Source organism: Lepidochelys kempii, chromosome 22 (assembly GCF_965140285.1).
Source record: "Lepidochelys kempii isolate rLepKem1 chromosome 22, rLepKem1.hap1, whole genome shotgun sequence".
Taxonomy (NCBI): Eukaryota; Metazoa; Chordata; order Testudines; family Cheloniidae; genus Lepidochelys; species Lepidochelys kempii.
This window is the reverse complement of record NC_136401.1, coordinates 19,091,040-19,117,624: the sequence shown is the minus strand read 5'-3', so window position 1 is coordinate 19,117,624 and position 26,585 is coordinate 19,091,040. Positions and strand designations below refer to the sequence as shown.

At 43.1% G+C, this 26,585-nt stretch overlaps 1 protein-coding gene across 4 annotated transcripts in view; it reads right to left on the bottom strand.

Moving 5' to 3' along the window:
- Window positions 1–25,324, bottom strand: part of TTC12 (tetratricopeptide repeat domain 12) — a 35,094-nt gene extending 9,770 nt beyond the window's left edge. Inside the window, exons 1-15 of one of the 4 annotated variants that reach the window (XM_073320843.1) lie at window positions 25,279–25,324; window positions 23,392–23,488; window positions 21,366–21,517; window positions 20,337–20,367; window positions 19,722–19,799; window positions 18,724–18,845; window positions 16,391–16,450; window positions 14,992–15,063; window positions 10,846–10,906; window positions 9,393–9,581; window positions 7,622–7,691; window positions 6,203–6,291; window positions 4,508–4,676; window positions 1,640–1,732; window positions 1,056–1,119 (exon numbers count right to left, since the gene is read on the bottom strand). In XM_073320843.1, the coding sequence (XP_073176944.1) occupies window positions 1,056–1,119; window positions 1,640–1,732; window positions 4,508–4,676; window positions 6,203–6,291; window positions 7,622–7,691; window positions 9,393–9,581; window positions 10,846–10,906; window positions 14,992–15,063; window positions 16,391–16,450; window positions 18,724–18,845; window positions 19,722–19,799; window positions 20,337–20,367; window positions 21,366–21,517; window positions 23,392–23,455 (1,314 nt within the window). In that variant the 5' untranslated portion in view covers window positions 23,456–23,488; window positions 25,279–25,324. Of the gene's footprint in view, window positions 1–1,055; window positions 1,120–1,639; window positions 1,733–4,507; window positions 4,677–6,202; window positions 6,292–7,621; window positions 7,692–9,392; window positions 9,582–10,845; window positions 10,907–14,991; window positions 15,064–16,390; window positions 16,451–18,723; window positions 18,846–19,721; window positions 19,800–20,336; window positions 20,368–21,365; window positions 21,518–23,391; window positions 23,489–23,861; window positions 23,933–25,228 lie in introns of those variants that run through there. The other 3 variants (XM_073320841.1, XM_073320842.1, XM_073320844.1) reach the window with 3 other exon arrangements.
- Window positions 25,325–26,585: the final 1,261 nt, after the last annotated feature.

The window sequence follows — 26,585 nt, the reverse complement described above, 5'->3', positions numbered from 1 at the left end:
ACTCCTTTGTCATTGTTATTCCTGCTGCTTTAGCTGTGGAAACAGGAACTCTGTAATTACTCCTCTCATATAAATCACAGAGGTGCATCATACTTGGCAAATTACCTTGACTGAAGCCACAGAGCTAAATCCCTGCATATCGTTTTGAAAATTTACACCAGTGGGGAACTAGCAATTGTCTCTCTGCCTCTTGACCTTAAAATGATAAAACTCCCTCCCCCACCAGATCGTGTCCAAACAGCGTGACAGACCCAAGGGTAGTGACAGTTAACAATTTTAACATATTTTCAAAGGGAAAACAAAAACAGGTGAATCCCAGCTATTGTTCCATTTTCTTGTCACTCATTTCAAACAGTAGAGAGAGTTTTTCCTTCTCATTATATCCATTTTTGTCTAATGCAACCCATGCCTAACCTGAACCACCTCCTGCTATTCCAGAGGCCTATTAAAGGACTATGCATTTGAAATGTGAATAAACTATGGCTAAAGAAAAGATCAAACCACTAAACCCATTTAATTTGTGACCTAAAGTTGTCTTCAGATCCATATCTCCCTAAATAGGAAACATGTAGAATAAAAATCAGTCAATGAGACATTTGAATCTGGGACAGGGTGAACTAGTTAGTGACGAGTGTATCCAAAGTCACAAAAAGGATTGGGGGGGAAAAAAACCCTCACACAGGGTGAAATCTTGGCCCCATTGAAGTCAATGGAAGTTTTGCTACTGGCTTTGTTAGAGCCAGGATTTCATCTCAGGAGTTTTGTAAAGTTGCTTTCTTACTTCAGAGCATAAGCCAACTTCTAAATATTGGGGAGGAAACTCTCCCTAGGGGTAGGATGCCCTGTAGCAAGCAGTTGTGGGATTTCTTGCAGCTACTGGACTGGAAGGATCCTGAGATGATTCAGCATGGCAATTCTTACATTCCTAGGACTGAAGAATCATGTGAATTCCAGATGTGAACAATCAGCCCCAAGGCTAAAAGGAACTGATAGAGTAGAAATTATGCAAACAGCACTTTTCATGCAAAATATGGAAAAACTAGGCTCTTTCTTACCAACAACTGTGCGAACAGAGGCAAAACACTTGTGGAAAGTTTGATACGACACTGGATTTTGAACCTGTTGGCAAAGCAATATTCATCAGCCAGTTGTGGATCTAGACAAAATTAGCACAGAAAAATGCACCTTGTAGCAACCAAAAGGCTGGCTCTAATCTTATCCCAACTGGAGAGGATTCAAAATAACAATATAAATGCAATTTTACACAAAACCATACATCCTTGGTTTTCCCAATATCCGGTTTTAATTTTGCATAAGAACTTCTTTACTATGTAAGAGTTAAGGAGTGCCCTCAGCCACACTTGTGCAAATCCAATGGAGTGACACTGGTGAGAGTGGAAAACCTCAGGTTACTCTCTTGTAAAAAGTGCAAGATGAAAAAATCCTTCCATTTTTGCCAAGGCCTTGTATTTAATAGCACAAGCATGAAATGGTTCTTTGCCCTATCAGACACATGAAAAGAGTATTCTATATGCAGCTCCGCAGGTTGTTTTTTTCTGACTTAGCGTTGTATATTCTGAGGCTAATCAAATGACCTCACAATTCTAAAAAAGTGAATGGTTTCAGTAGTACAAGTTACTTTTCCTCCTTGATTAGGTTAGATAGCAGGCTCATGGCAGAGCTAGCTCTGTCATCCATAACACTGACGAATGCAATCAGCATCTGCAGCCACCTGTAAGAAAGTTAATAATGCTCATGTCAGATAGATTATACAAATATGCACCAGGGGTAACATTTACAAGAGCACCTAACTGATTTAGGAGCCTACGTCCCATAGAGATTTAGGGCCAAATCCTCAGTTGGTTTTAATCAGGAAGCCAAGCTGATTTACACAGCTGAGAATCTGGTGTAAAGTTTTCAAAAGCACTTAACTGATTTAGGAGCCTAAATCCTTTGACTTTGAGAGAGATTAAAGCTTAGTCACTTAGACTCATAGACCTTAAAGTCAGAAGGACCATCATGATTGTCTAGTCCGACCTCCTGCACAATGCAGGACACAGAACCTCACCCATTCGCTCCTGTAACAGACCCCTAACCTCTGGCTGAGTTACTGAAGTCCTCAAATCATGATTTAAAGACTTCAAGTTACAGAGAATCCACCACTTACACTGGTTTAAACATACAAGTGAGCCGTGACCATGCACCTGCAGCTCTCAGTGACTTCTGTTGCAATTGTGGATACACAACACCTAGGAGAATCAGCTGAACGTGTGCATTTTGAACACCTGACTCTTTTTTGACAATCACGCACAGACTCTTTCTTCACAAGTAGACACAAGGAGCTGTCATGATATTTTACACCATGAAAAAATTAATTGACATTATTATTAATAAATGCATCCAAACTTTCCTTCAGACATGGCTCATCTCTTTAACCTTCCTTTTGATTAAAAATGTCTCTGGATTAATGTTGTACATACTTTACTAAAGTGTATGTACATCTGTTTAATCTTTTCTGCTCATCAATTATTTCCAACTATTTCATTTAAACCAGTCCATTAAAATTTATTCTCTGTTTAATTGTAGCAGTAGGCAATGGTACAGTAACAGAGATAATTGACTGTGGTTTCTTTCTCCGTTCAGTGAGTCATTGCAATCCTCTGAAAAAATCATAAATTTCAGTTACTGGACAATGAGAGACTCAGCTTGAAACTCAACACATTCAAAGATAACCCAATAAACTCTTGATGAAGAGAGAGAAGTGCACATATTTGATTATCACCTAAGGAAAGGTTACTTGAGAGGTGCCCTGAGGTTATCTAAACTTTTCCAGTAACAAGCCCTTTTCTATTCAACTGTGAAAACATGCTTGGTTGTGAAATCTGCCATGTGCTGCAGAAAGTTAGGATGTCTTTCCCCACATTGCTAACTATCCTAAGTTGAAGCATGTTGCATGGTATTCCTCTCACATTGCTGCTCTCTTTGTTTTAGTGCGTTTGCTCAGCTGGGCCTGCCACTTCAGAAACTGTCCAGGAATAGTTCTGGTGACAAGCTGAAGAAATCAGGCATGACTTGGGGGAATTCAAGAATTTTTTTGTTGTTAGTTTGTGAACTTAGTATTGGTGAAAGGTGCCTGAAGCGCTCTAATACCCTGTGGTTAGGTCACTAGCCAGTGGGCACTGGAACGCAAGAGACTTGGGTTTAAATCGCCTGCTCAGCCACAGACTTCCTGAGTGACCTCAGATAAGTCACTCAGATAAGTGACCTCAGATAAGTCACTTGGTCCCTCTGTGCCTCAGTTCCTCATCTGTAACAGAGGCAATTGCCTCACAGGGGTACAGTGAGTATAAAAGCATTAAAGATTGTGAGGTGGAAATGGAGGCCACATAAGTACCTAAGATGGGTAGACAGCTGAAGTCCAAGCTTCCCTGTTACTGTGCCTCACCCCTGATCTGGGGATACCTTTAAGGAAGAGTGGAGTTAAGTATCCCTGGCCTAGTCAGTCTCCGGCCTCCAATGCTGAGGCAGACAACAATTGTGCCAATTATTGCCACCTGTGTTGGTGATTTTTGTCTCCTGAACAAGAACACAGGAAGTGGGATGAGATTACCATATTCATTTGACAGAGGTCACGAAATCGCCATCAGAGGGAACTGACTTTCAGCCACTGTTCACCTGGGCTAGGTTCAAATTCATGAGATGTTCTGTGCTGTTGAAGTCACGAGCCAGAGCTATAGAAGACATTCCCTGTTTTCAGGCCAAAATTCTCTCCAACATCACTGCAGCCTTCAATGCATATGTGGCACTCTGCCCAGTTAGTATCAAATATGACCATGGGAGCCAGTAGCAGAGCCAGGTTTTGAGCAGTGGTGGAACCACGGGGCACGTGATGGTAATCAGTGGTGCCACTTTAATTATACCTGTTGACTTGAAAAGATGCCACAAAGTCTGCCAGGTGGGAAGAGTCACTCTCCCATTAGCTCTGCCACTGGAGGGAGCCACAGAAGGTCCACCCAAGGGAGAATTTAGCTTCTGGACACCTGTTTTGCCTGGACCAGGGGTCGGCAACCTTCTACTTGCAGCCCATCAGGGTAATCCACTGGCGTTGCTTCCCGCAGCTCCCACTGGCCGAGAACAGCGAACTGCAGCCACTGGACGCTGTAGGGGGCTGTGCCTGCGGATGGTCGTAAACAAAACATCTTGCGGCCCGCCAGTGGGTTACCCTGATGGGCTGCATGCCAAAGGTTGCCAACCCCTGGGCTGGACTTTATTTTCCCTTAGATAAGATGTGGATACTGAAGTGCTCCCCCTATGGCTTTGGATGACCTGGAGATAATGGTGTTGGAAATTTTGTCCAGGAATCCAATAATTCTAATCTAGTTGATTTGGGCCATAAATTTCAACTTCCTGAGTGACAAGGCTAAGCATGAGTTCCTTGTTGTATGTTATCCTTTAGCTGTGGACTGCAAGTGTACAACTGTTTATGGATTCTAGCAGAATACAGTACTTGGTTAGGTTCTGGTGCCTGATCAGCAGACTTCTTCCATTCTCAGTCTGAGAGTACAGAGACAGCAATGCCAAGCTCTGCTTCTGGATATCAGGCACGTCAGATGATAGCAGCACGGGGAGCTGCACATTCACATCAGGGTGAGTTAACAACAATCGCTGATTCTCCTCTGAAAAAGAAAAGGTCTGCGTCGTACATCATGTGCCATAAAATCCCTCTACAGCAATTAAATCAGAACCTGTAGAAAATCATTCAAATGTATTATTATCTTTATTTCATCCACTTAGGGCCCTTACTCTACATGACTGGCATACAGGAGTGTTCATGTCACATAATATCATATCAGGAAAAGACAAGGCTAGAGTACTGCCCTCCTCCATCCATTACTCAGACTCTCCAAAAAGGACAAAGCAGCTGGTCCCTTAGCATATTCACGCAATATTCAAAATCTGCTGTCATTTGCACCAGTTCAACCTCTTGGATATTAGCTGGGTCACGTGGGGTGTAAATAAATGTGCATTTTGGCCCCAAGTCTTCAAAATGTTCAATATTTTCCTTCTGTGCCATTTGGTATACCATCCCTTACCTTGCTATTCCCTTTCTGCCTACCTACAACCCCTCTAGAATTACAAGATTGAGGGTCCCGTTACACACCCAGTATGCTGTGCAGGTGAAAACAGATTTTCTGGGCCTTAACAAGGTATGCTTTATCATGCTACAGTGGCACCTATTTATGGCATTCAGCCATGCATTGCTGTAACTGGTTTAAGAAAAAGGACCTCAGTTTCCAAAAAGAGCATAAACAAAAAAAAATATGGATCTTCCCATGAGTTTAATACTATTCCACAGAGAAATTATACATGGAGTCTCACCACCAATATTTTGCTACCACTCTTGGTATCTGCATGGAACTTCCAGGGCAAGAGAACAAAATTTTGCTTGCACTATTAGATGTCCTCTGGCTTCCCATTTTACAAGAACAGATAAGAAAGTGCCAAACTGTCTGTCTGTCTCAATGGGCCCTTCATACCATATAATAAAATGGAATGAAAGCTTCAAAATTAGAAGAATGGGCAGAATGCAAGCCAAAATCATCCACAGTCAGACACAATGAGCCACAATTTTAATTTAAGTAGCTACAATGTCAACAGAGCTATGTTGATTTACACCAGCTAGGTATCTGGCCCTCTGTTTTAAAAGTTAGGCCGGACTTCTCCTTGCTGTTCTGCACTGGCTTTGTTTGTTGAGGTGCACGTGTGCGCAGCCCCAGAAGGGGCTGGTTGCAAGCCTTTGTTGCTGCACACCACTCCCGACATTAGCTAACTAGAGCTAGAAATTCCAGCAAACAGGGAAGAATTTGCTCCTGACAAATAGGTACTAATGATGGAAGACATGAACCCAAGACCAACTGATGACCCCAGAACAGCAGCTCACTTCAGCCTCTGCAATAGCTTTAAGCCATCCATTAAAATGGATAATAATTTCATTGCCTAGGGGATCCACTGCCATAATTGTATTTTCTGCTAGCTCTATGCCTGCAGCAGTTGCATCTGACCTGTAAATCTGTGGTGTGCTACAAGGTCTAGACCCAAGTTCTCTGGGGAGTGATATTAATTGAAAACAATAATTTCAGATGTCCTCAGTGCCATATTAGCAGTACATTAACAATGATTAATGCTGATTACACAGCCTTACCATTCCCAGCACAGACTGCTTGCCAGAGGATGAGAAGAGAAATTGACAATTCCACTTCAGCGGTGTTTTTCTTTGCTACAGAGAGGCCCCTGAAACGAAAATATTTATCTACAAAACAGCAGAGGAAAATGTGGAGTTAGAGAAGCCCATGGGGTTTCTCTACCTGAGGATCTGCCCCAGGATTTTTTCTTTAAGTTCTCAAGCTCCAAATCTGGCTATTTTAATAAACATGTTTAGGAACACTGGTTCCATTTCCCAGTCAGATTCCTTTGCCACTGGCTTTGATATATTGCCTGTATAAACTGGCTGCTTCATGGACCCCTGCTGAGACAGAGTTCTGAGCTCATCCCTGCACTCTATGGATCAGTGACAGCTGGGATCACCAAGAAGCCACATACTTATGTGGGTATGGGGGCAGATTGCTTCATATCTCAAGCAACCACCAGTGGCTGACAGAGAGTGATTCTGATAGACTCTGAAGGGATCACCATCATGTAGCCTTATTTGGAATCCTAATGCACCACTCCCATCCATTTCAACTTCTTGGGACCACCTCAAATCTCTGTGCTAGACCAGTCTCAAACCAGCAAAAATTTCTGGTCTGCATAACATTTTGCAGCCAATACCTAACCGAACCTTTCCAAATATATCGCCAATGAGTCCGTCATCTCTTTCCCAAAAGAATTTCAAAAACCAGATTTCAGCACTAAGCAAGTGTCTTTGATCTCATGCAGAGCATCTATCCTCTCATCCATGAGGCAGACTGAATAGCAAAGGGACTTAAAGTCAAATAAGGTCACTAGCTCCTTTGCTTGACTAGTAAAGTAAAATACAACAGGCAGCCAAGAATATACAACTGATAAGCAGCAGAAAATATAAATCTTGGAGGATGAGCCTCTCCCTCGATTATAGGGCTGAAACGGAAATGGTTTGTACAGCTCACATTACAGCGCCCAGAAATGGTTGTACAGCTCACATTACAGCACTACGGAGCCACATCTCCAGAGGGTATAAGTCAGCATTTGGCATCAGCACAGCTCCATCCATTTACCCCAGCTACGGACCTTGCCCTCAGTCCATTAAGTAACTGAGTTTCTGCATTTGCAATTATTTTATGTTAAGTTTTACAACCCTACTCTCATCTTCGCAGCTACACAGAGAAATGAAAAGGACTAACCCTACAGGCGTACCCAGGAGACTAAATCTGAAGCACAGCAGGTGTTTTGTCCGTTATATCCAAAAGTGCATTATTTGTCTGAAGGTCAAATAGAAGTCAATATAGTGAGACATGAAAAGGCTGTCACATTATCTTTTGATCATTTCATCTGAATTTCATGAGAGGCGATTGTGTTTCTTAAAAATATCTTTTCATTTCCTCATGTTGTAATACCGCACTGTTCTCCTTACGAGATCCCTTACCGTCTTATGACCTTATTGTCACTGATGATACTGAATCCATTGTTTGTTCTAAATAAAGTTTGTTCAGTGCCTGAAACAAATTCAGAGATAACCACATAAGCCCAGCAATCCATCTGCCTGATATATCATGAAGGCACACTCCTGTTCTCTGGAAACAGAGTGTTAAGTGACAAGGTTCCAATCAACCACTTTGGGGAACAAATTATACATATTTATATCGCAAAAAGGGAAAATCCTCTAAAGAGTATTTGGAGCAGAAACAGCACTGAAGTTAAAGTATATACACTCTGATTCATGTCTGTAATTGTACAGAGTGACTGACTTAATTTAAAAAAAAGGAGTACTTGTGGCACCTTAGAGACTAGCCAATTTATTTGAGCATGAGCTTTCGTGAGCTACAGCTCACTTCATCGGATGCATCCGATGAAGTGAGCTGTAGCTCACGAAAGCTCATGCTCAAATAAATTGGCTAGTCTCTAAGGTGCCACAAGTACTCCTTTTCTTTTTGCGAATACAGACTAACACGGCTGTTACTCTGAAACCTGACTTAATTTAAAGTGCTTTGCAAGGAGTCAGGAAGATTTAAAAACCAGTCAGGCTTTGCAAATCAATTCATTTCATCTGTGAACTGTAAACATTTTTAAACAAACAGCTGTTAAAGGATCCAAATCAACACCAGAGTCCACATGGGACTGGAGGTGATAAAATAGGAAGAACCCAACCATCTCACTGAGTCCAGGCCCTTATTAAAGCAGAATAGAGGTCTGAGAGAGAGGACCTCTCACATACTGGATGCTACACAGTTAGAAGAATGTACATTTAAAGGGCCAGATCCTCATCTGGTGCAAGTTGGGTAGCTCCATTGGGAATTGGCCTAAAATTTACAGTATGCTTTAAAATTATATCATAAAAAATCAGCTCTCCCTTTACTTATCTTGTTAGACCAGAGTTTTACAACAACTGGTGATACTCAACCACCTGAACTCTTTGCTGTAGATTTAGCAACATTATCAACACATGCATGGTTAAAACTTGAACTCAGAACTTGTCAGGATTTCAGTAGAGATGAGTCTAAACTGTGATGTTCACATCTGATACGCATTTGTCCAAAGTCTGAGTGGCTTTGGGTCTAACATTCTATTTGGAGCCCATTTAAAACCTTTTCAAATTCAATGTTCTCTTCAAAAGGCAAAATGTTGGTGATTTATCTGATCATTTACATTATGTTAACAAGGATTAATTCACTATCCCAATGAAATGAACAATAGTGGCCAGTTTCAAAAGAAAGCTACAGTACTGGATACTGACTGGATTCACGTGGTTACAGTTTACCATACATTCATGGGAGAAGTTTGCCATCTGGGTTTGTTACTGAACATTTATCCTGATTTCCCAAACTATGGGGTATCTTCTCCTTTGATGTGGCACATATCTCCTCAATGGTCTTGAGAGTTAAGAGCAGATCTCCCATTTAGCGGGAAAGAGAGCTGCCTTTCAATATTGACAAAGTAAGCTCTTCATGTTATTCTGCACAGCATGCCCAATTTGCACACAATTGTGCTCAGATTTTAGGCCCAAAAATGTGTGACTGTTTCATACATGCATTTACTGGCCCAAAACTTTTGAAATATCAAGCCCATAATGTACATTTTTTTAAAAACAGAGGTAGAGTTTTTATAGGCCTGATCCAACTCTCATTAAAGACTGCCCTCTATTTGAATCATGCCCCAAATTAGCACATTAGACAGACAGATTTGCATAAAATACTTACAATCTTTTATTGATTCAGTCAAAACTCTAATCCCGCCTGCATAATAAAGGATATTCTGGTCAGGTCTATTGAGTTTCTGGAGCAGCTCTTTCACAGACACAGCAGTATACTTTCCAGACTGAAATTCCTCCAGAGCTCTCTCTTCCTCTTTTGCTTTTTTTTCCTGTAAGTCTACTTCATTCATGCAGTCTTCAACACCAAAAGAAAGAGAAACTAAAAATGAAATTCAGTAAAGAGGCCACAAATTCTTGATACACATTAAGGACAGTGAGGAAAGAAATGAAATGCCATTTGATATCCTGATGTTGACCAATATATCTTGGGAAAAACATATATAATCACATTGGCAATATGTATTATTGACACCACATATATTAATATGCATTAAGCATACAATATCAGTATAATGTTATATTGTATATATTTCTAGCAGTTACATATCTTAAACTGGCCTATGTCTTTCTATAATCCTGTTCATTTATGCTAAGAATCCTGCAACACTTTTCAAAGTTGAAGTCAGCTTTGGCATGAGAAAATAAGAAGCTTGTCAAAGGCAAAATGTTCTGCCCCGCAACAAGCTGGGAAGGTATCTTCACAGGCCAGTCCCTGGAATGCCAGTATCGAAAACAAAGATAAGGAAGGTACAAAACAACAAATTAAGAAACTGGCACAAATGAATGGGTTGGACTTTAGTGAAGAGTTTCGGTAACTTGTAAAATCATCCAGTAAATACTCCTAGCTAAAATGCATAACTTGGGAAGCACTTCTGTGTAAGGTGAAGGTAACAACATAGCACAAGACAGCTTCCTGGAAACTAGCATTGTATTGAACCTTTTGTCCTGTGCTATATTATTACTGGCTTTTAGCAATAAACCTGACTGATATTGGTTATTTGGTCTCTTGACTATATTTCATAACAAACCAAAGAACAGTCAAGCAACTGACTATATCATTTATCAATCATGTCAACTGTACAGAAAGATTGCGAGGCAAAGAGGGAAGAAGTGGCTCAGTGATTTGGCGCAACATTCTACATTCTGCACATAGGCCAGTAAAAGTAGAATGACTCTTAGCTGTGGCCAACCACGGGAAAGGTTAGAGAAGAGAAGTTAACTGGAAGAAGAAACAGCTGGATACAGAAACTGGATGGAAAGAGTCCATAGAGAGACTTAAATTATAAACCAGCCTTATGTATTCTAAGTTCAGTTTTGATGACAGGATAAAGGTACCAGAAGGACCCTGATGTTAGACTTCTTGCCTTTAAATAAAAATAAAAGGGGTACTTGTGGCACCTTAGAGACTAACCAATTTATTTGACCATAAGCTTTCGTGAGCTACAGCTCACTTCATTGGATGCTTATGGTCAAATAAATTGGTTAGTCTCTAAGGTGCCACAAGTACTCCTTTTCTTTTTGCGAATACAGACTAACATGGCTGCTACTCCGAAACCTACCTTTAAATAGACTTTCCTTCTGAGGATCAATTTCTAAGATCTTCTGATAGGACTTCCTGGCCTTAATAAAAGAAACCCAAGGCTATATGGTTAGTTGAAAACAAAACGGAAAAGATTATGCAAAAGATATCTAACTTGACTGGGTCTGACCTAAGACCTTTTGAAATCAATGGACTAACTCCCATGGATGTCAGTGGACTTTGGATTGGGACTATAGAGCTTTAGTCTTTGTTCTTCACTCCCTGCATTTTTTTTATTTAACATCTCTAATCCAAGTCATGACTCTGAACTCAACAAGGAGCAAAACATGAATTCAGACCCCCCTTCTTCTGGACTCTTCAAATCTATGAAGTTGGGGGATGCTATTTTTTTACAGCCCAGAAAAAATTAGCTTTATAATATACAATAGAATCAATCTGCAGCAAGGATGGTTAAACTTTCATGGTTGAAAACACCAGGCAATCTTCAGTCAGTATGTCATTTTAAAATTAACAAGATAGTCAAAATATAAATCTAAAAATCCATCGTTGGGAAAAACAGAATGAGCAGATCATTCTCTGCGAGAAATGAACAAATACCAGCCAACAAGTTAATAGCAAAAGAAATGCAGCTACAAAATACAGCACCAAATGTCATGATAACTGTACATCTTAGATTATTTCTCTCCCAGGTCTAGCCTCAAAGTATAACCAATTTAGTAATTTCATTTTAAAAAATGATTAGAAAAGTTCTTTTTACTGATTAGAAAATAAAATCAAATTATATTTTAAGAACATTCAGGTTATAGCTACTGTTCAGCATAGGCAGGAAATGTAGAATTAAATGGTCTATACAACACTTAACCCCTTCAGAGATTTGGCAAGAGTAAAATTAATATTAGGGTCTTCACTAGCATACTCCACCTTAACAAATCCCAATGTGCTACACTGGGATCACTTCACCCACCACTGAAATGCAGCCACTTCTGAGTGAAATGCAGCAATAACTGCACCACAGACTCCTGTAATAACCAGAGGAATGCCACCTATAGAATCACCACCACCTTTCCTGCAGCATGGACATGTTCTTTGGAGATCTCCCAAATCCTAACCCAACCTAGCCCTGCTTTAATTGAGGAAGGCAGATGGGGCCACTGCACAACTTGCTGGTATAGCTACAAGTCACATTCCAGGGCAGAACTGGCGCCAATTGCTTATGCCCTGATCTGCTCAAGTGGCCCCCTATTTGCTTTTTATTATAAGAACTTTCCTGTTTTAATATTGGGTGGGGACTATTCCTGCTTAGGACCCCCAATGAGCTAGCGTCAGGTCTGTTCCATGACCTACCATGGCAGCATCCAGTCCAATCAACAGGAACCTGTCCATGCTTTTACTGCTTATTGGTCAGAAATGTGGGACGGAGAATTCGGTTATTCTGTTTCCATCCAAAACTGACCAATAATTTAAAAAGACAGAACCACTACAAGTTATTATTAAAGACTAATACAAAGTACGACAGTGAGGAAGGGAGAAAAAAAAATCAAACGTACAACACAACAGGGAATAATTGGCTAGGTGGTAGTACTGCTAAAAAGAATCTAGGGATTCTCGTGGATCACAAACTGATTATGAGCCAACAGTGCGATGCAATTGTGGAAAAGGCTAATATTTGGGGGGTGTATTAACAGGAATGTCGTATCTAAGACACGACAGGTGGCTCCGCACTGGTGAAGCCTCAACTGGAATAGCATGTCCAGTTTTGGGTGCTACACCTGAACCTGATAAGAGACTTCAAAAACGTGTTAAGGACTGCTATAGAGAGGACAATCAATCGTTCTTTATGTCCACTGAAGGTAGCACAAGAAGTAACTGACTTAATCGGCTGCAAAATAGACTTAGTTTAGTTATTAGAAATAACTAAATAATAACATTTTGTCCCCCAAGCAACCAATGTATGACAAGACATTAGCATAACATGCTATCATAAGTCAAGTGTTTAAGACCATTTCTCTCTCTTAGAATCATAGAATATCAGGGTTGGAAGGGACCCCTGAAGGTCATCTACTCCAACCCCCTGCTCGAAGCAGGACCAATTCCCAGTTAAATCATCCCAGCCAGGGCTTTGTCAAGCCTGACCTTAAAAACCTCTAAGGAAGGAGATTCCACCACCTCCCTAGGTAACGCATTCCAGTGTTTCACCACCCTCTTAGTGAAAAAGTTTTTCCTAATATCCAATCTAAACCTCCCCCACTGCAACTTGAGACCATTACTCCTCGTTCTGTCATCTGCTACCATTGAGAACAGTCTAGAGCCATCCTCTTTGGAACCCCCTTTCAGGTAGTTGAAAGCAGCTATCAAATCCCCCCTCATTCTTCTCTTCTGCAGGCTAAACAATCCCAGCTCCCTCAGCCTCTCCTCATAAGTCATGTGTTCTAGACCCCTAATCATTTTTGTTGCCCTTCACTGGACTCTCTCCAATTTATCCACATCCTTCTTGCAGTGTGGGGCCCAAAACTGGACACAGTACTCCAGATGAGGCCTCACCAATGTCGAATAGAGGAGAACGATCACGTCCCTCGATCTGCTCGCTATGCCCCTACTTATACATCCCAAAATGCCATTGGCCTTCTTGGCAACAAGGGCACACTGCTGACTCATATCCAGCTTCTCGTCCACTGTTACCCCTAGGTCCTTTTCCGCAGAACTGCTGCCTAGCCATTCGGTCCCTAGTCTGTAGCAGTGCATTGGATTCTTCCATCCTAAGTGCAGGACCCTGCACTTATCCTTATTGAACCTCATCAGATTTCTTTTGGCCCAATCCTCCAATTTGTCTAGGTCCTTCTGTATCCTATCCCTCCCCTCCAGCGTATCTACCACTCCTCCCAGTTTAGTATCATCCGCAAATTTGCTGAGAGTGCAATCCACACCATCCTCCAGATCATTTATGAAGATATTGAACAAAACCGGCCCCAGGACCGACCCTTGGGGCACTCCACTTGACACCGGCTGCCAACTAGACATGGAGCCATTAATCACTACCCGTTGAGCCCGACAATCTAGCCAGCTTTCTACCCACCTTATAGTGCATTCATCCAGCCCATACTTCCTTAACTTGCTGACAAGAATACTGTGGGAGACTGTGTCAAAAGCTTTGCTAAAGTCAAGAAACAATACATCCACTGCTTTCCCTTCATCCACAGAACCAGTAATCTCATCATAAAAGGCAATTAGATTAGTCAGGCATGACCTTCCCTTGGTGAATCCATGCTGGCTGTTCCTGATCACTTTCCTCTCATGCAAGTGCTTCAGGATTGATTCTTTGAGGACCTGCTCCATGATTTTTCCAGGGACTGAGGTGAGGCTGACTGGCCTGTAGTTCCCTGGATCCTCCTTCTTCCCTTTTTTAAAGATTGGCACTACATTAGCCTTTTTCCAGTCATCCGGGACTTCCCCCGTTCGCCATGAGTTTTCAAAGATAATGGCCAATGGGTGCTACACAATCACAGCCGCCAATTCCTTCAGCACTCTCGGATGCAACTCGTCCGGCCTCATGGACTTGTGCACGTCCAGCTTTTCTAAATAGTCCCTAACCACCTCTATCTCCACAGAGGGCTGGCCATCTCTTCCCCATTTTGTGATGCCCAGCGCAGCAGTCTGGGAGCTGACCTTGTTAGTGAAAACAGAGGCAAAAAAAGCATTGAGTACATTAGCTTTTTCCACATCCTCTGTCACTAGGTTGCCTCCCTCATTCAGTAAGGGGCCCACACTTTCCTTGGCTTTCTTCTTGTTGCCAACATACCTGAAGAAGCCCTTCTTGTTACTCTTGACATCTCTTGCTAGCTGCAGCTCCAGGTGCGATTTGGCCCTCCTGATATCATTCCTACATGCCCGAGCAATATTTTTATACTCTTCCCTGGTCATATGACCAACCTTCCACTTCTTGTAAGCTTCTTTTTTATGTTTAAGATCCGCTAGGATTTCACCATTAAGCCAAGCTGGTCTTCCGTTGCCTTATAATGCCAAACAATGGGCAGACATATATTCTGCTTATTCTTATACTGGTATAAACCTTATCTAAGTTGCTAAACCAATGGAGTTACTCCAGATTTACACCAGAGTATTTAAAAAGAGAATGTGGCTCAACCCCAACAAGGTTTGTGCAGCTTACCTCATTGTAGTCCTTCAGGGCCAGATGAGCTTTTCCCATATGGAAATAGGCTTTAATACATTTTTCGTTGCACTGCATTAAAAAGAATTAATCAAATAGTTTAGAATCTTGAATCATTACATGCTGCTGCCTAACCTCCTGGCTAATAAAGTTACAGCAACTGCCCAAAAACCTATAAACATGGAGTGTGCTGCACTTTGAGTGAAGCTAGCTGACTTTCAGTTAATTGAATAACACTTAGGCTGCCCTCTGTAATACAATCAATTGCTATCATACGGAAATTTCTCAGTATACTTTTCATTTCTATTCATACAGAATACTACTAATACACTCAGATCTGGTGTAAGTTGATGTAACTCCATTGATTTCAGCAAAGATACACAGATTTACACTAGCAGAAGACATGGCCCCACATATTCGACTTTTCAAGCAGGAACCACATCCATATTTGGGAAAAGCAGGGTCACCCTTCTCCCACAGCACCCTATAAACTGCAAAACGTAGACCCAGTCTCACCATTTGATAGCCTTAGGCCACAATTGGGAAGAAATCAACAATATGACATTAATCATACATACAAACTAGTGGTTTGATCAGAAATAAGAACATGGACCCATACTCCGCATATATTAATTTTTTTTAAAAACCTGGGACCATATCCTCTGTGGGTGTTAACTAGAATACTGTCATTGACTTCAGGATCATAACTTACATTAGATGAGGATCAGGACCACTGTTCCCTCATACAAAAATCAGATGTCAAGAATTATAACATTCAAAAACCAGTCGGAGAACACTTCAATCTCTCTGGTCACTCGATTACAGACATAAAAGTGGCAATTCTTCAATAAAAAGAACTTTAAAAACAGACTCCAACGAGAGACTGCTGAATTGGAATTAATTTGCAAACTGGATACAATTAACTTAGGCTTGAATAAAGACTGGGAGTGGATGGATCATTACACAAAGTAAAACTATTTCCCCACGTTTATTCCCCCCTCACTGTTCCTCAGACATTCTTGTCAACTGCTGGAAATGGCCCACCTTGATTACCACTACAAAAGGTTTCCCTCCCCCCCCCCCCCCCCCCCCCCCCCCCCCCGCTCTCCTGCTGGTAATAGCTCACCTTACTTGATCACTCTCCTTACAGTGTGTATCGTAACACCCATTGTTTCATGTTCTCTGTGTATATAAATCTCCACACTGTATTTTCCACTGAATGCATCCGATGAACTGAGCTGTAGCTCACGAAATCTTATGCTCAAATAAATTTGTGAGTCTCTAAGGTGCCACAAGTACTCCTTTTCTTTTTGCGGATACAGCCTAACACGGCTGCTACTCTGAAACTAGTTACACTCTGTGTCCTACCAACTGATTGAAGAAATGGCAAAGCACTTACCTTTAAAGCCCATTCACAATCATTGATTACTTTCTTGTACTCCTGCAACTTCATGTGAGCCTGAAATAAAGCCAAGATGGGATACAGATCAGCAGACTTATCAGCCCAAAGAAGAATTATAATACTGTGTATCTCTATAATGTTTTTCCAAGTTCAAAGTACTGTGCAGACATTAGTTTAATTAAAGTGATATGCTTTAACCCACAGAGAGTGCCAACATATTGACTGATACATAATTAACTGCTTCTGGTGTTTTACCATGTCTGTGCATCAGTGTGCAGTGGATTTTCAAGTGAGTTAAACACAAACCAAGCACAAAACTCACACGGGTCTGTACTAAACTTAGGGCAGGAAAAGGTCCTCAGTTCACAATTAAAAATTTGCCTCATCTTTCAGAAAAAAGGTAGCTTGAAAAATATATATACCCCACTGAACTTTCTTTTCATGCCGTGGTGCGGATGGGGGATGACCTGTGCATTGTGCTGTCATTGAATGTGGGGTGGGGGGGAAGGGCAGAGCAATGGAGCTTGTGGGACAAACAACCCTTCCATGATTAGGCTTCATTCTGACCCTCCATGCAGGAGACAGGCTGCAGTCACAACAGGAATAAAATGAACTTTAGAAGACTGCTGAATCATTCCCACATGGTCAAGGGAGTAGCCAAAGTCTGGGTTGTGTCTTTCGGGTTTGGTTTTGCTTCCTGGAAGCCAGAGGCACAGGCCAGGAATTAAAACAATAGCTGTCCAATGATTTTCTGAAATGCAACTTTTCCTTTGAGATTATAAAAAGGCAATGAGATAACCTGCTGAACAGAAATAAATTTACATCCATATTAGTACCATAATCTTCTGGCAAGGACCCAACCACAGATACTCACTGCAGGCAAAATGCCCACTCCATAGGTTGCATGCCATTGAGTGAAAGTTTCACAGAACCTACTGCTTCTCACAGTATTAGTTTTCTCAACACAGCATCGGCTTATACTAGTCAGTCCTTTAGCTAGAGAGGAAGAGATCTGTGCAACAATGCTGAAAATTTAGGGTGCAGGCCCTGTTGCTGATGCATGATAGGGAGGGGCCTTACAGTTACACACAATGGAATGGGTTGCAAAGCTTTTGGAAGTGGTTTCAACTGTCAAACATAACGTTGACTGGAAGTACTGAAGTAAGAGCAGGATTTACACTTGAGGAAGAAGGATGCCCCTGGGTTTAAAGCTAGGAGGCATGAGACTTGAGTTCTGTTCCCAATACAGACTTCCTGCGTGACTGACCTATCTAAGGTGTGTGAAATTCTATGGCCTGTGCTATGGAGCAGGTTAGACTAGATGATAAGGTCTTAGGGGAAGACACGAGGGTCCTAGTTCATGACAGAGGCTCCTAAGGGCTATGATAATACAAATAAATAATGATCATCCTAAGGTCCACCTTCTGGCCTTAAAATTTATTAGTCTATTATTAAAGATATAATATTTGGAAAATGGAGCAGATAGGAGCTCTGCCGGCCCCCCCTTGGCATACAAGGTAGGTAAAGAGCTCATCACCTGTGGTAACATTCAGCTCTCTACAGCCTATTTAGAAAATATCAGGACAACAGATTCTTCCCTTCATATGGGCATGTCAGAGAATTAGCCTCCATTAGAGATTATGATAAAAAGAGAGGCAAGGATGGTTAGTGGCAACAAAAGGGAATATAGAGACACTCCTTGCACAAAGCTACAAAAGATGCATGACTGATTATTTTTGCTTTCTGTTTTCCTTTAGTACCAGCTATTGGGCACTCAATAGCAGGTCTCTGATACCATGGCAATTGGCACAGTATACGAGGATGGATATTACATTATAGGCTGATGTTCATGGCTCAATACTTTCTGTTAGACACTTGCGTAGAGAGAGCATAAAATGCTACACATGACTGAGGAATTAGTTCAGAGCCATAAAAGGCAGCATGATTTGCATCACAGCCTCTCCAGTGAAGCTGAATTCTTGATCAGTGCAAGAAACTAAAGAGAAAGTTTCAATACAGAGTTTAGTCTAAAGTACTTTGCTGGTAACTTTTAATCATATTAATATTCACTGTTGCTAACAGGGCAGTAAAGTAGATCCCATCAACTCCTGTTAGCAAAAATGAGACCTAAAGCACCACTGTGGAGAATGGCCCGGGACAAACTACCTTATGTGCTGCTCTTCCTCCATTTTCCAGTTCATCTGCAACACATCTGAACTCCTGAAATTGTCTTAGACAACAGAGCAATGATTCTCATGTGCCACCTGCAGGTAGCTTAGGCTGTTTTGTACCTGAACAATACATCTACAGCAGATTTTTCACACACTGACCTGTGCTCTGTTCGTGTACAGCACCTGCATATCCTTCTGTTTCTCCAGCCCTTCAGTGTATCGCTGGATAGCTGTGGCATAGTCTCCTTTACTGAATGCATCATTTCCCTTCTCTTTCAGGGCTGCAGCAACAAGAGTCATGTATTGCAAATGTCATTATTTCCAGTTGTAAACACAGTGGACAGAAACCATGTTTTCCTGCTGCAGCTTGCCCTGAGATTCCCACTGTATTGCCTCTATTGGAACTGTGTTCATTGGGCATAGCATGCAACAGACTTTTCTCTGTGCATTTTCATTTATGTGCCCCTTTCATGTTCTAAAAGACAAACTCAGGCCATTTGTATTTTCTCTTTATAGCCTATTATTTACATCTTCCCACACACTACATATCTCTCACTCCAAACCTTAAGTCTCTTTATCATAAAGGGGAGAGCTATTAAGAGGAATGCGTTCCAAAAGACCTCAGTACCTACTGCGTATAGCCCATGTTCTCTTCTAATCAATGCTATACATAAGATCATAGGTACTATGGAACACCAAATGCCTGCTTCCTTGTCCCCAGTCTCATCAATGTGCATACACAACGCACAGTCAACCTGTGGAACTCCTTCCCAGAGGATATTGTGAAGGCTAAGACTATACCAGGGTTAAAAAAAGAACTAGATAAGTTCATGGAGGATAGGTCCAGCAATGGCTATTAGCCAGGATGGGCAGGGGTGGTATCCCTAGCCTCTGTTTGCCAGAAGCTGGGAGTGGGCGACAGGGGATGGATCACTTGATGATTACCTGTTCTGTTCATTCCCTCGGGGGTACCTGGTATTGGCCACTGTTGGCAGACAGGATACTGGGCTAGATGGACCTTTGGTCTAACCCAGCATGGCTGGTTCTTACGTTCTTATAAAAATGTGGCTAACAGGCTAGTTTACCAGCTTAATTCAGCTCTGTTCTTTTTAAGTAGTGCTTAGTGGACATCAAAAATGTAAAACTTCAGCAATTACCATTCGCCAAACGTTCATTTTTCTTCCTTCTTTTGGCTCGTTCTTTTGCATCTTTCTCTAATGCTGACATGAAGCTGTCTGAGAGCCAGCAGAGTTAGGGTAGCATTTCAGTCAATGAAAGAAAAGATTTACTCATTACAATCAAATTGCAGATGAGAGAAAAGTCATTTCTGAGACATGTTTTCTCCATAGAGAAAATCTTAAGGACGTATTTCATTAATTTGATATAATGCGGAACGTGTGTGATAAGCTATTACATACAACGGCCGTAATGCTGCCCTAGATTTGCATACCTGCCTCTTTAAGTAGCTCTTCTCTAAGAGATGCCTCTTTTTGATTCAGAATAATGAGGTTCTTAGATGAGAGGTAGAGAATATGCTGAAAAAATTCTTTACTACGCACAATCCAGCCAGGCACACAGGACTTGTAAGCAATTATAACTTTCTGATACACCTCTCAGAGTCAACTGAAAGATTCACATTGACTTCAGATGGAGTTGGATCAGGCCCTGCATGAGGCAGCTGAATCAGGGAAAGCAATCTGCAATCCTTACTCTAGCTTTATTGATACAAATTGAACAGGGGATAATTATTGGAGAGGTGAACCTTGTCCTACCTTGTCTCACTGTCTCCATATTCCGCGTGGTCTGAAAAAGTTGGATGAGTGACACACAAACACAGATACAAAAAGGTTAGGTTTGAACTGGAATGAAAATAAATTTAAATATAGTTATTTCTAAACTAGCTGCAATTTTCATGAGAAAATATGGATTGCAAAAAATAGAGCACATTCATTTTTCAAAGCAGCTTAAAAAGCAGATGTATAACAACATGAGTCTAGTAACAAGAGAAGCAGTTTTTAAACTTGTCAAAACTAACTCCATCAGATGCATTTAAAGTCACGGAACAAAAGAAAACAATTCAATCCTCAGGTGTCCTCTTGCAAAATCAATTTGGCTAAGAATTTCTGTTAGACTCTTCACATGGGAAAATTCACCACTGCAATCTGATTATTCTAACTGCAATAGCAATCTGCTGGGGTACACTTCATTATAAAAGCATTTCTTTTAATAAGAATAGGAGCAGCTGCACAACACTTAGGGCCAGCTTTCAAAGATATGTAGGTGCCTAAAGATGCGGATACATGCTTTGTGGGATTCTCTAAAGTGCCTAAGCAGGATAGGCGCCCAACTGCTATTGATTTCAACAGGTGTTAGGTGCCTAACCTGCTTAGGTACTTCTGAAAATCCCACTAGTCAACTATCTGAATCTTTAGGCACCTGAAAATCTAGCTACTAATGTCTGAATTAAAGCCTCTCAAGATTTTGACTGGCTTTGGATCAGAAAGCAGCAAACAGTATCCACATGTTGCAGCATCTAAGCACCTGCTTCTTCTTTGCTATTAGCACCCAGTGATCTCCTGAAGAAAAGAGGTATAGGCTGTAAAACATGATGTGGGGTATTCTCTCATATGCTTTCCAGTGAGGAAAATTAAACATAGGTTTAAGCTACATTTGACCTTTATTTGTAACAATACTTATGAGGTTTGTCTTGGGTTTGCATAAGTGGCAAGATAGCTGCACTTATATCATTTGAAAGACTAACTGCCTACATCTGATACTCGAAAAGAGATCATAAGTCTTACCACATCTTGTGAGTAAACAACTGTTCTGTTCAACTTGGTCTTGCATTCTCCATCATCTCTGACCTCCTTGAGCTGAAGTCTTTTCTCTGTATCAGAGATGGCTTTTTCCTGGACAGCTGGGTCTGTGGAGTTCAAGCCTTGAACCAAGTTGGCTAAAACAAAACCAAACAAACTTGAAATAAAATGAACTCAGAGAGACCAGGAGTCAAGTTTTCCCTTTGGTTACACATGCCTTTGAAGCCAGAAGGAGCTGAATGTATGATTGAGAGTATGCCCATGCTCTGAGGTTCTCATCAAGCTAGCACACTAAACACAGCCACACAAGCTGTGGTACTCAGGGCAGCTAGCCAGTTTATAACCATCTGAGATCCTACACACATACTCAGGGTGGCTGGCTCATTTCACAGCTTGTGCTTCCACGGCTACATTCTATCTGTAGTGTGATTACTCAGTGACAGCCAGTGAGAGTATGTCTTCTCAACTTGGGAATCACACCCCCAGCTCAAAGTGTAGATGTGCACTAAAAGACTTGATGTAATATACACATGACAAGGACAACATTTATAAACTAAAAAAAAAAAATTCATCTGTCTTTGGCCTTTTGGCTATGGTTCAGGGTAGCTTCAGTTTAATATCTGATACTCCCTCCATAGGTTATAGCTCCAAATGTTAGCAGGGGGATGGACTCAATCTAACAAGTTTTTTCCCCATCTCTAAGTTCTACCAATGATTTACATGACTCTAAAAATAAAATAATAACCGGAGGCATTTAGAGGCATTGCCAGTATCTGGCAAGCTTCACATCTCCAAGCACTCAGAGATTTCAAAAACTAAACACAGTGATCAAAACTGTATGATCTTTTCTTCTTTTGTTTTTTCTTCCTTTTGCTCTCTAATTCTCTTTATTTGTCCACCTCAAATGATTTCGGTTTTCTATTTGGGTATTTATCACTGAACAAAGATTAAGGCAATAATGTGACACAATAACCAGCATTTCAGTGAGGGTAGATGCCAAAAGATCAAATTTCACTGATAAAAATAGAGCAGTTTCAAAAATACAGAGTTCTTTTCTGTTTAAAATACAAAATCCCCTATTTGGGTACATTTTGATTTATTTTTTATCATTTGTTATACGTTCAGTGCCAAAGACACTTGTTTTCTTTTGCCTCTGGCTGGGAGTCTAACTTCAGAAACAGCAACAGGAGAGAACACAAAAGAAGCCCCCCAAACCATAGTGAACACTGCTGTCATTTGGACATCAATGAAGTTTTCCAATCTTAGTAAGAAAGACAAATATGCAGGTCTCTCAGGTAATTCCCTTTTAGACCTAAATTTCTGCTGCAGTTTCAAGTGGCTATGTTATTCTTCTATTTTACTTCCTGTCCTAAACTGCTGCATAGGATTCCTATGCTCTGCTAAAAAAAAAAAAAACTGTGGCAATCCTTCCAGAGATGGCTAGAAGTTAGTGGTGGGTCCCTTAGCTACTTCACAGAGGCGTTATAAGACTTCATAAGTTAATGTCTGCAAAATACTTTGAGATCCTCAGATGAAAGGGGCTATAGAAATGCCATCTATTACCATCACTTATCAAAAATTCCAATTTTTTAATTTCACTGCTTTGTTTGCTAGCCCAGTTACTAAGACCCCCATTCCTGGAAGTGACTGCCTGCATTCATGAAGTGCCCCACTGCCTTCAGGACTGGGGCCTCACTCTATGAGAGTATTTTTTATAAACATTGTTATACATAAGGAAAGATCATAGCCAACATTTTCTAAAGCAAGGTCTGATTTTGACTGTTCCATTACCTGGTGCCCAACTAAAGACCATTTGGGTCTGGTTTTCAGAGGTGCTAAGCGCTCACAGCTCTTATCAAGATCAGCTGGAGTTAGGAGCTCAGTATCTCCACAAATGTCTTAAGGTGGGCACTAAAACCAGAAGCCAATGCTGTCCTTAACGCAGTGACTTCACCTGAGCAACACTCCAACCAAGTGTAAATCTGCCCCACCATGTTTACAGTACACTTACTAATTTCATCCACATCTCTCAGGAATTTCTGCAAATCTCTCTCCTCCAGCTCATCAGCCATCATGGTACAGAATGACTTAAGGGGGTGGACTGGAACCTAGAAGAAGGAATAACAGAAGGAGAAAAAAAACAACTTACAAAGCCTAAAAATAACCTATTGGTTATTTTAATACAGGTTTGCCGCCACATCTGGGGAGACTGGATGATTCACAACATTCGTTGGAATGCATCCGATGAAGTGAGCTGTAGCTCACGAAAGCTTATGCTCAAATAAATTGGTTAGTCTCTAAGGTGCCACTAGTACTCTTCTTCTTTTTGTGAACATTGGTTCACTTTCCCTTTACCATTCTCACTTGGGCTTTGACAGCTTGTTTCCAGCCCAGAACTAGAGTACCATCATAAGTTACTCAGAGTATTACATAATGTCAACCTCAAGCCCCACAGGACAGGGGTCTGTGTCACAAACTCACCACCACTACCAGCACTTAGTTGATCACATTTTCAGAAGTGGTCAGGACCCAGCAGCTCCCACTGAGAACCAAAGAGAGTCCCCCTCCACCCTACCACTGAGAATGGAGAAACCTCATTTAAAATTACACAGTCCCTCCCAGTCCCCACTGAGAACACTGCAAGCTGAGCTCCTTTGACACCCTGGCTCCATAGGCCCCTTTCAGACAGCATCATGCCTGAGGGATGATTGGGATATGGAGACTGAGTTCTCCTGTCACACTCCCTACTCCACACCCAACAGGGCCAAAGTGGGCTGGCAGGGGAAGCTGGCCCTGCTGCTGCTGCTACCCCGGCGGACCAGAAGCCTCCATCCGCTAGCACCTTTGTCTGCAAGGAAGTCACGCATAGTGGCCCGTTAGAGCAGGGAGAGATGGGGCACTGTAGGGACAGGGGGCTGTAGGCCTGGGGGAGGTTAATGGCAGGGAGAGGCTGGGGAACTGGGAGGTGAGGCTGGGAAAAGTTGGGAAGCAGTTGGGGTACTGTGGGGTGGAGCAGCAAGGCTGTCGGAGGCAGTGGTAAGGACTGGGGGGCTGCAGGGTGGGGAGCAGGGAGAAGTGCGGGCTGTGGGGATTTGGGGTGGGTAGAGATGGAACAGATGGCCACAGGGAGAGGTGGGGGCAATGAGGGCACTGTGGAGATCAGGACGAGGTTGGGGCTGCAGGGTGGGGAGCTAGGAAGGAGATAGAGGTGGGGGGCCTGCGAGGTGGGGAGAAGTGGGGCAGGGGCTGCAGGAAGTGGGGGAAATGAGGGTGCTGTGATCAGGGAGAGGTTGGGGCTGCAGCGTGGGGAGCTGGGAAGGACCGGGTGGGGGCTGCAGGGAGGGCAGGCAAAGGTCGGGACTGTATGGCAGCATGGAGAGGTGGGGCAGGGGTTGCGGGGGGGGGCGGGGTGGGGAGCAGGGAGAGGTGGGAATGGTGTGGTGCTGCCCGGAGGGAGGAATGGTGGGGAACTGGGGGGGAACGGTGGGGCCACAGGATGGGGAGCCTGGGGAGTGGGGAGAGATGGGGGCTGCATGGGGGGGGGATGGTGTGGGCAGGGGGTGGGGAGCAATGCGGGGCTGGAGAGCAGAGAAAGGTGGGGAGCAATGGAGGGCTGGGGAGATGGGGGGCTGCGTGGGGGGGGAGAGTGGGGGCGGGTAGTGGGGAGCGATGGGGGGCTGAGGAGAGGCGGGGGCAATGGGGGGCTGGGGGCTGCGCGGAGGGGGCGGGGGGGCTGGGGAGAGGCGGGGGCGGTGGGGAGATGGGGGCTGCGCGGAGGGGGGCGGTGGGGGGCTGGGGAGAGGCGGGCGATGGGGGGCAGTTGGGGGTGGGGGGGGGTTCCTGCTCACCCCCTGCGAGCCGCGCCCTGCGGCAGGCCGGGCGGGAGCCGGGCAGTTACCGGGTCAGCAGCGTCCCGCTGGTCGCCTCGGTAACGAGCCCATGATGCTCCGCCCCTTCCTCCCTCGGCGCAGCCAATAGCGGCCGCCGGTGGGCGGGGCCTGGCCCCGGGAGGAGGCGGTGCTGTGCCGAGATGGGCGGGGCCCCCTCAGAGGGACCAGGCGGCGGGGGCAGCTACAGAGGAGATGCAGACAGAACCTGAGGGGGGGGCAGAGGTCAGGGGGCAGAGGTCAAAGGCTTGTCCAATGGGGTTGGAGGAGCCAGGAAAGCCCCAGGAAAGCCCCTCCCCTTCACCCCCAGAGCAGAGCCCCCCCCAGCCCCGGCACTGCCCCCCCGCCCCCCCATAAGCCTCCTGTTGCAACAGCCCATTGCCAGCCTCCTCCGCCGCCCAGCCAGACCCTGGCACGTGGCCGGTGGGGGGCCGAGTGCCCATGACCACAGCCTGCGGCTCAGCGCCCCGCACGGCCGTGACTGATCCGGTGCAGCCAGGTTAATCGCAGGGGGGTGCGCGGCCCGTGGCCAGTCCGTGACCAGGCAGTGTCCTCTCCTGACCTCAAAGCCAGTCAATGTACGGGCACTCTGTCTCCACGGCAGGCAGCGTATTCAGAGACTGTTATATGGCAACAGCTTCAACCAAAGCTGCCCACTGGGCCCCGCAGCGCCAGCCACGACTCCAGCAGTGATCCTGGGCCTTCAGAACTGTATCTTTATTTTAGTTAAGTTATGAACTCTAATAAAAATCCCTCCTCCCTCACTTCTCGCTCTATGGATTTATTCGCTCGTTGAGGGACGGCCAACAGCTATTTACTCTTAAAGAGCACATTTTATTTAATGGTGTTTTCAGATGATGTGACAAGGGAGACAAGAAACAAGAAAGAGCTCTCATGATGAGGTGAACCCACAACTGTCATCAAACACTCAATAATAATTGTCAACAGGGGGCAGGTCAGAAATCCCCCCTGTGAACATTCAATTGATACAGAAGAGGAAAACTATCATTCTCTGTCAGAAATAATGATTCATTTTCATGCTGTCTAGCGGCAAGTATTCACTCTGAAGAACCAAGTAGGAATTACAGAAATACAGAAAAGCCCTTTGTTCTTATTGTATATCGAGCTGGAACCAACTAGAACTCACATTACACTGTCATCTGTGTTGTAACACTTACTCAGGGAAACTGGAATTTTATTTTTAAGCCTAGATAAACTTGATCATGTGAAACTAGAAATTGGTCTTTCTTGCTTCAATCATCACGTCTCAATGGAAAAAATACTTGGAAATACTGATTTTTCTATGGACTTGTCTTTT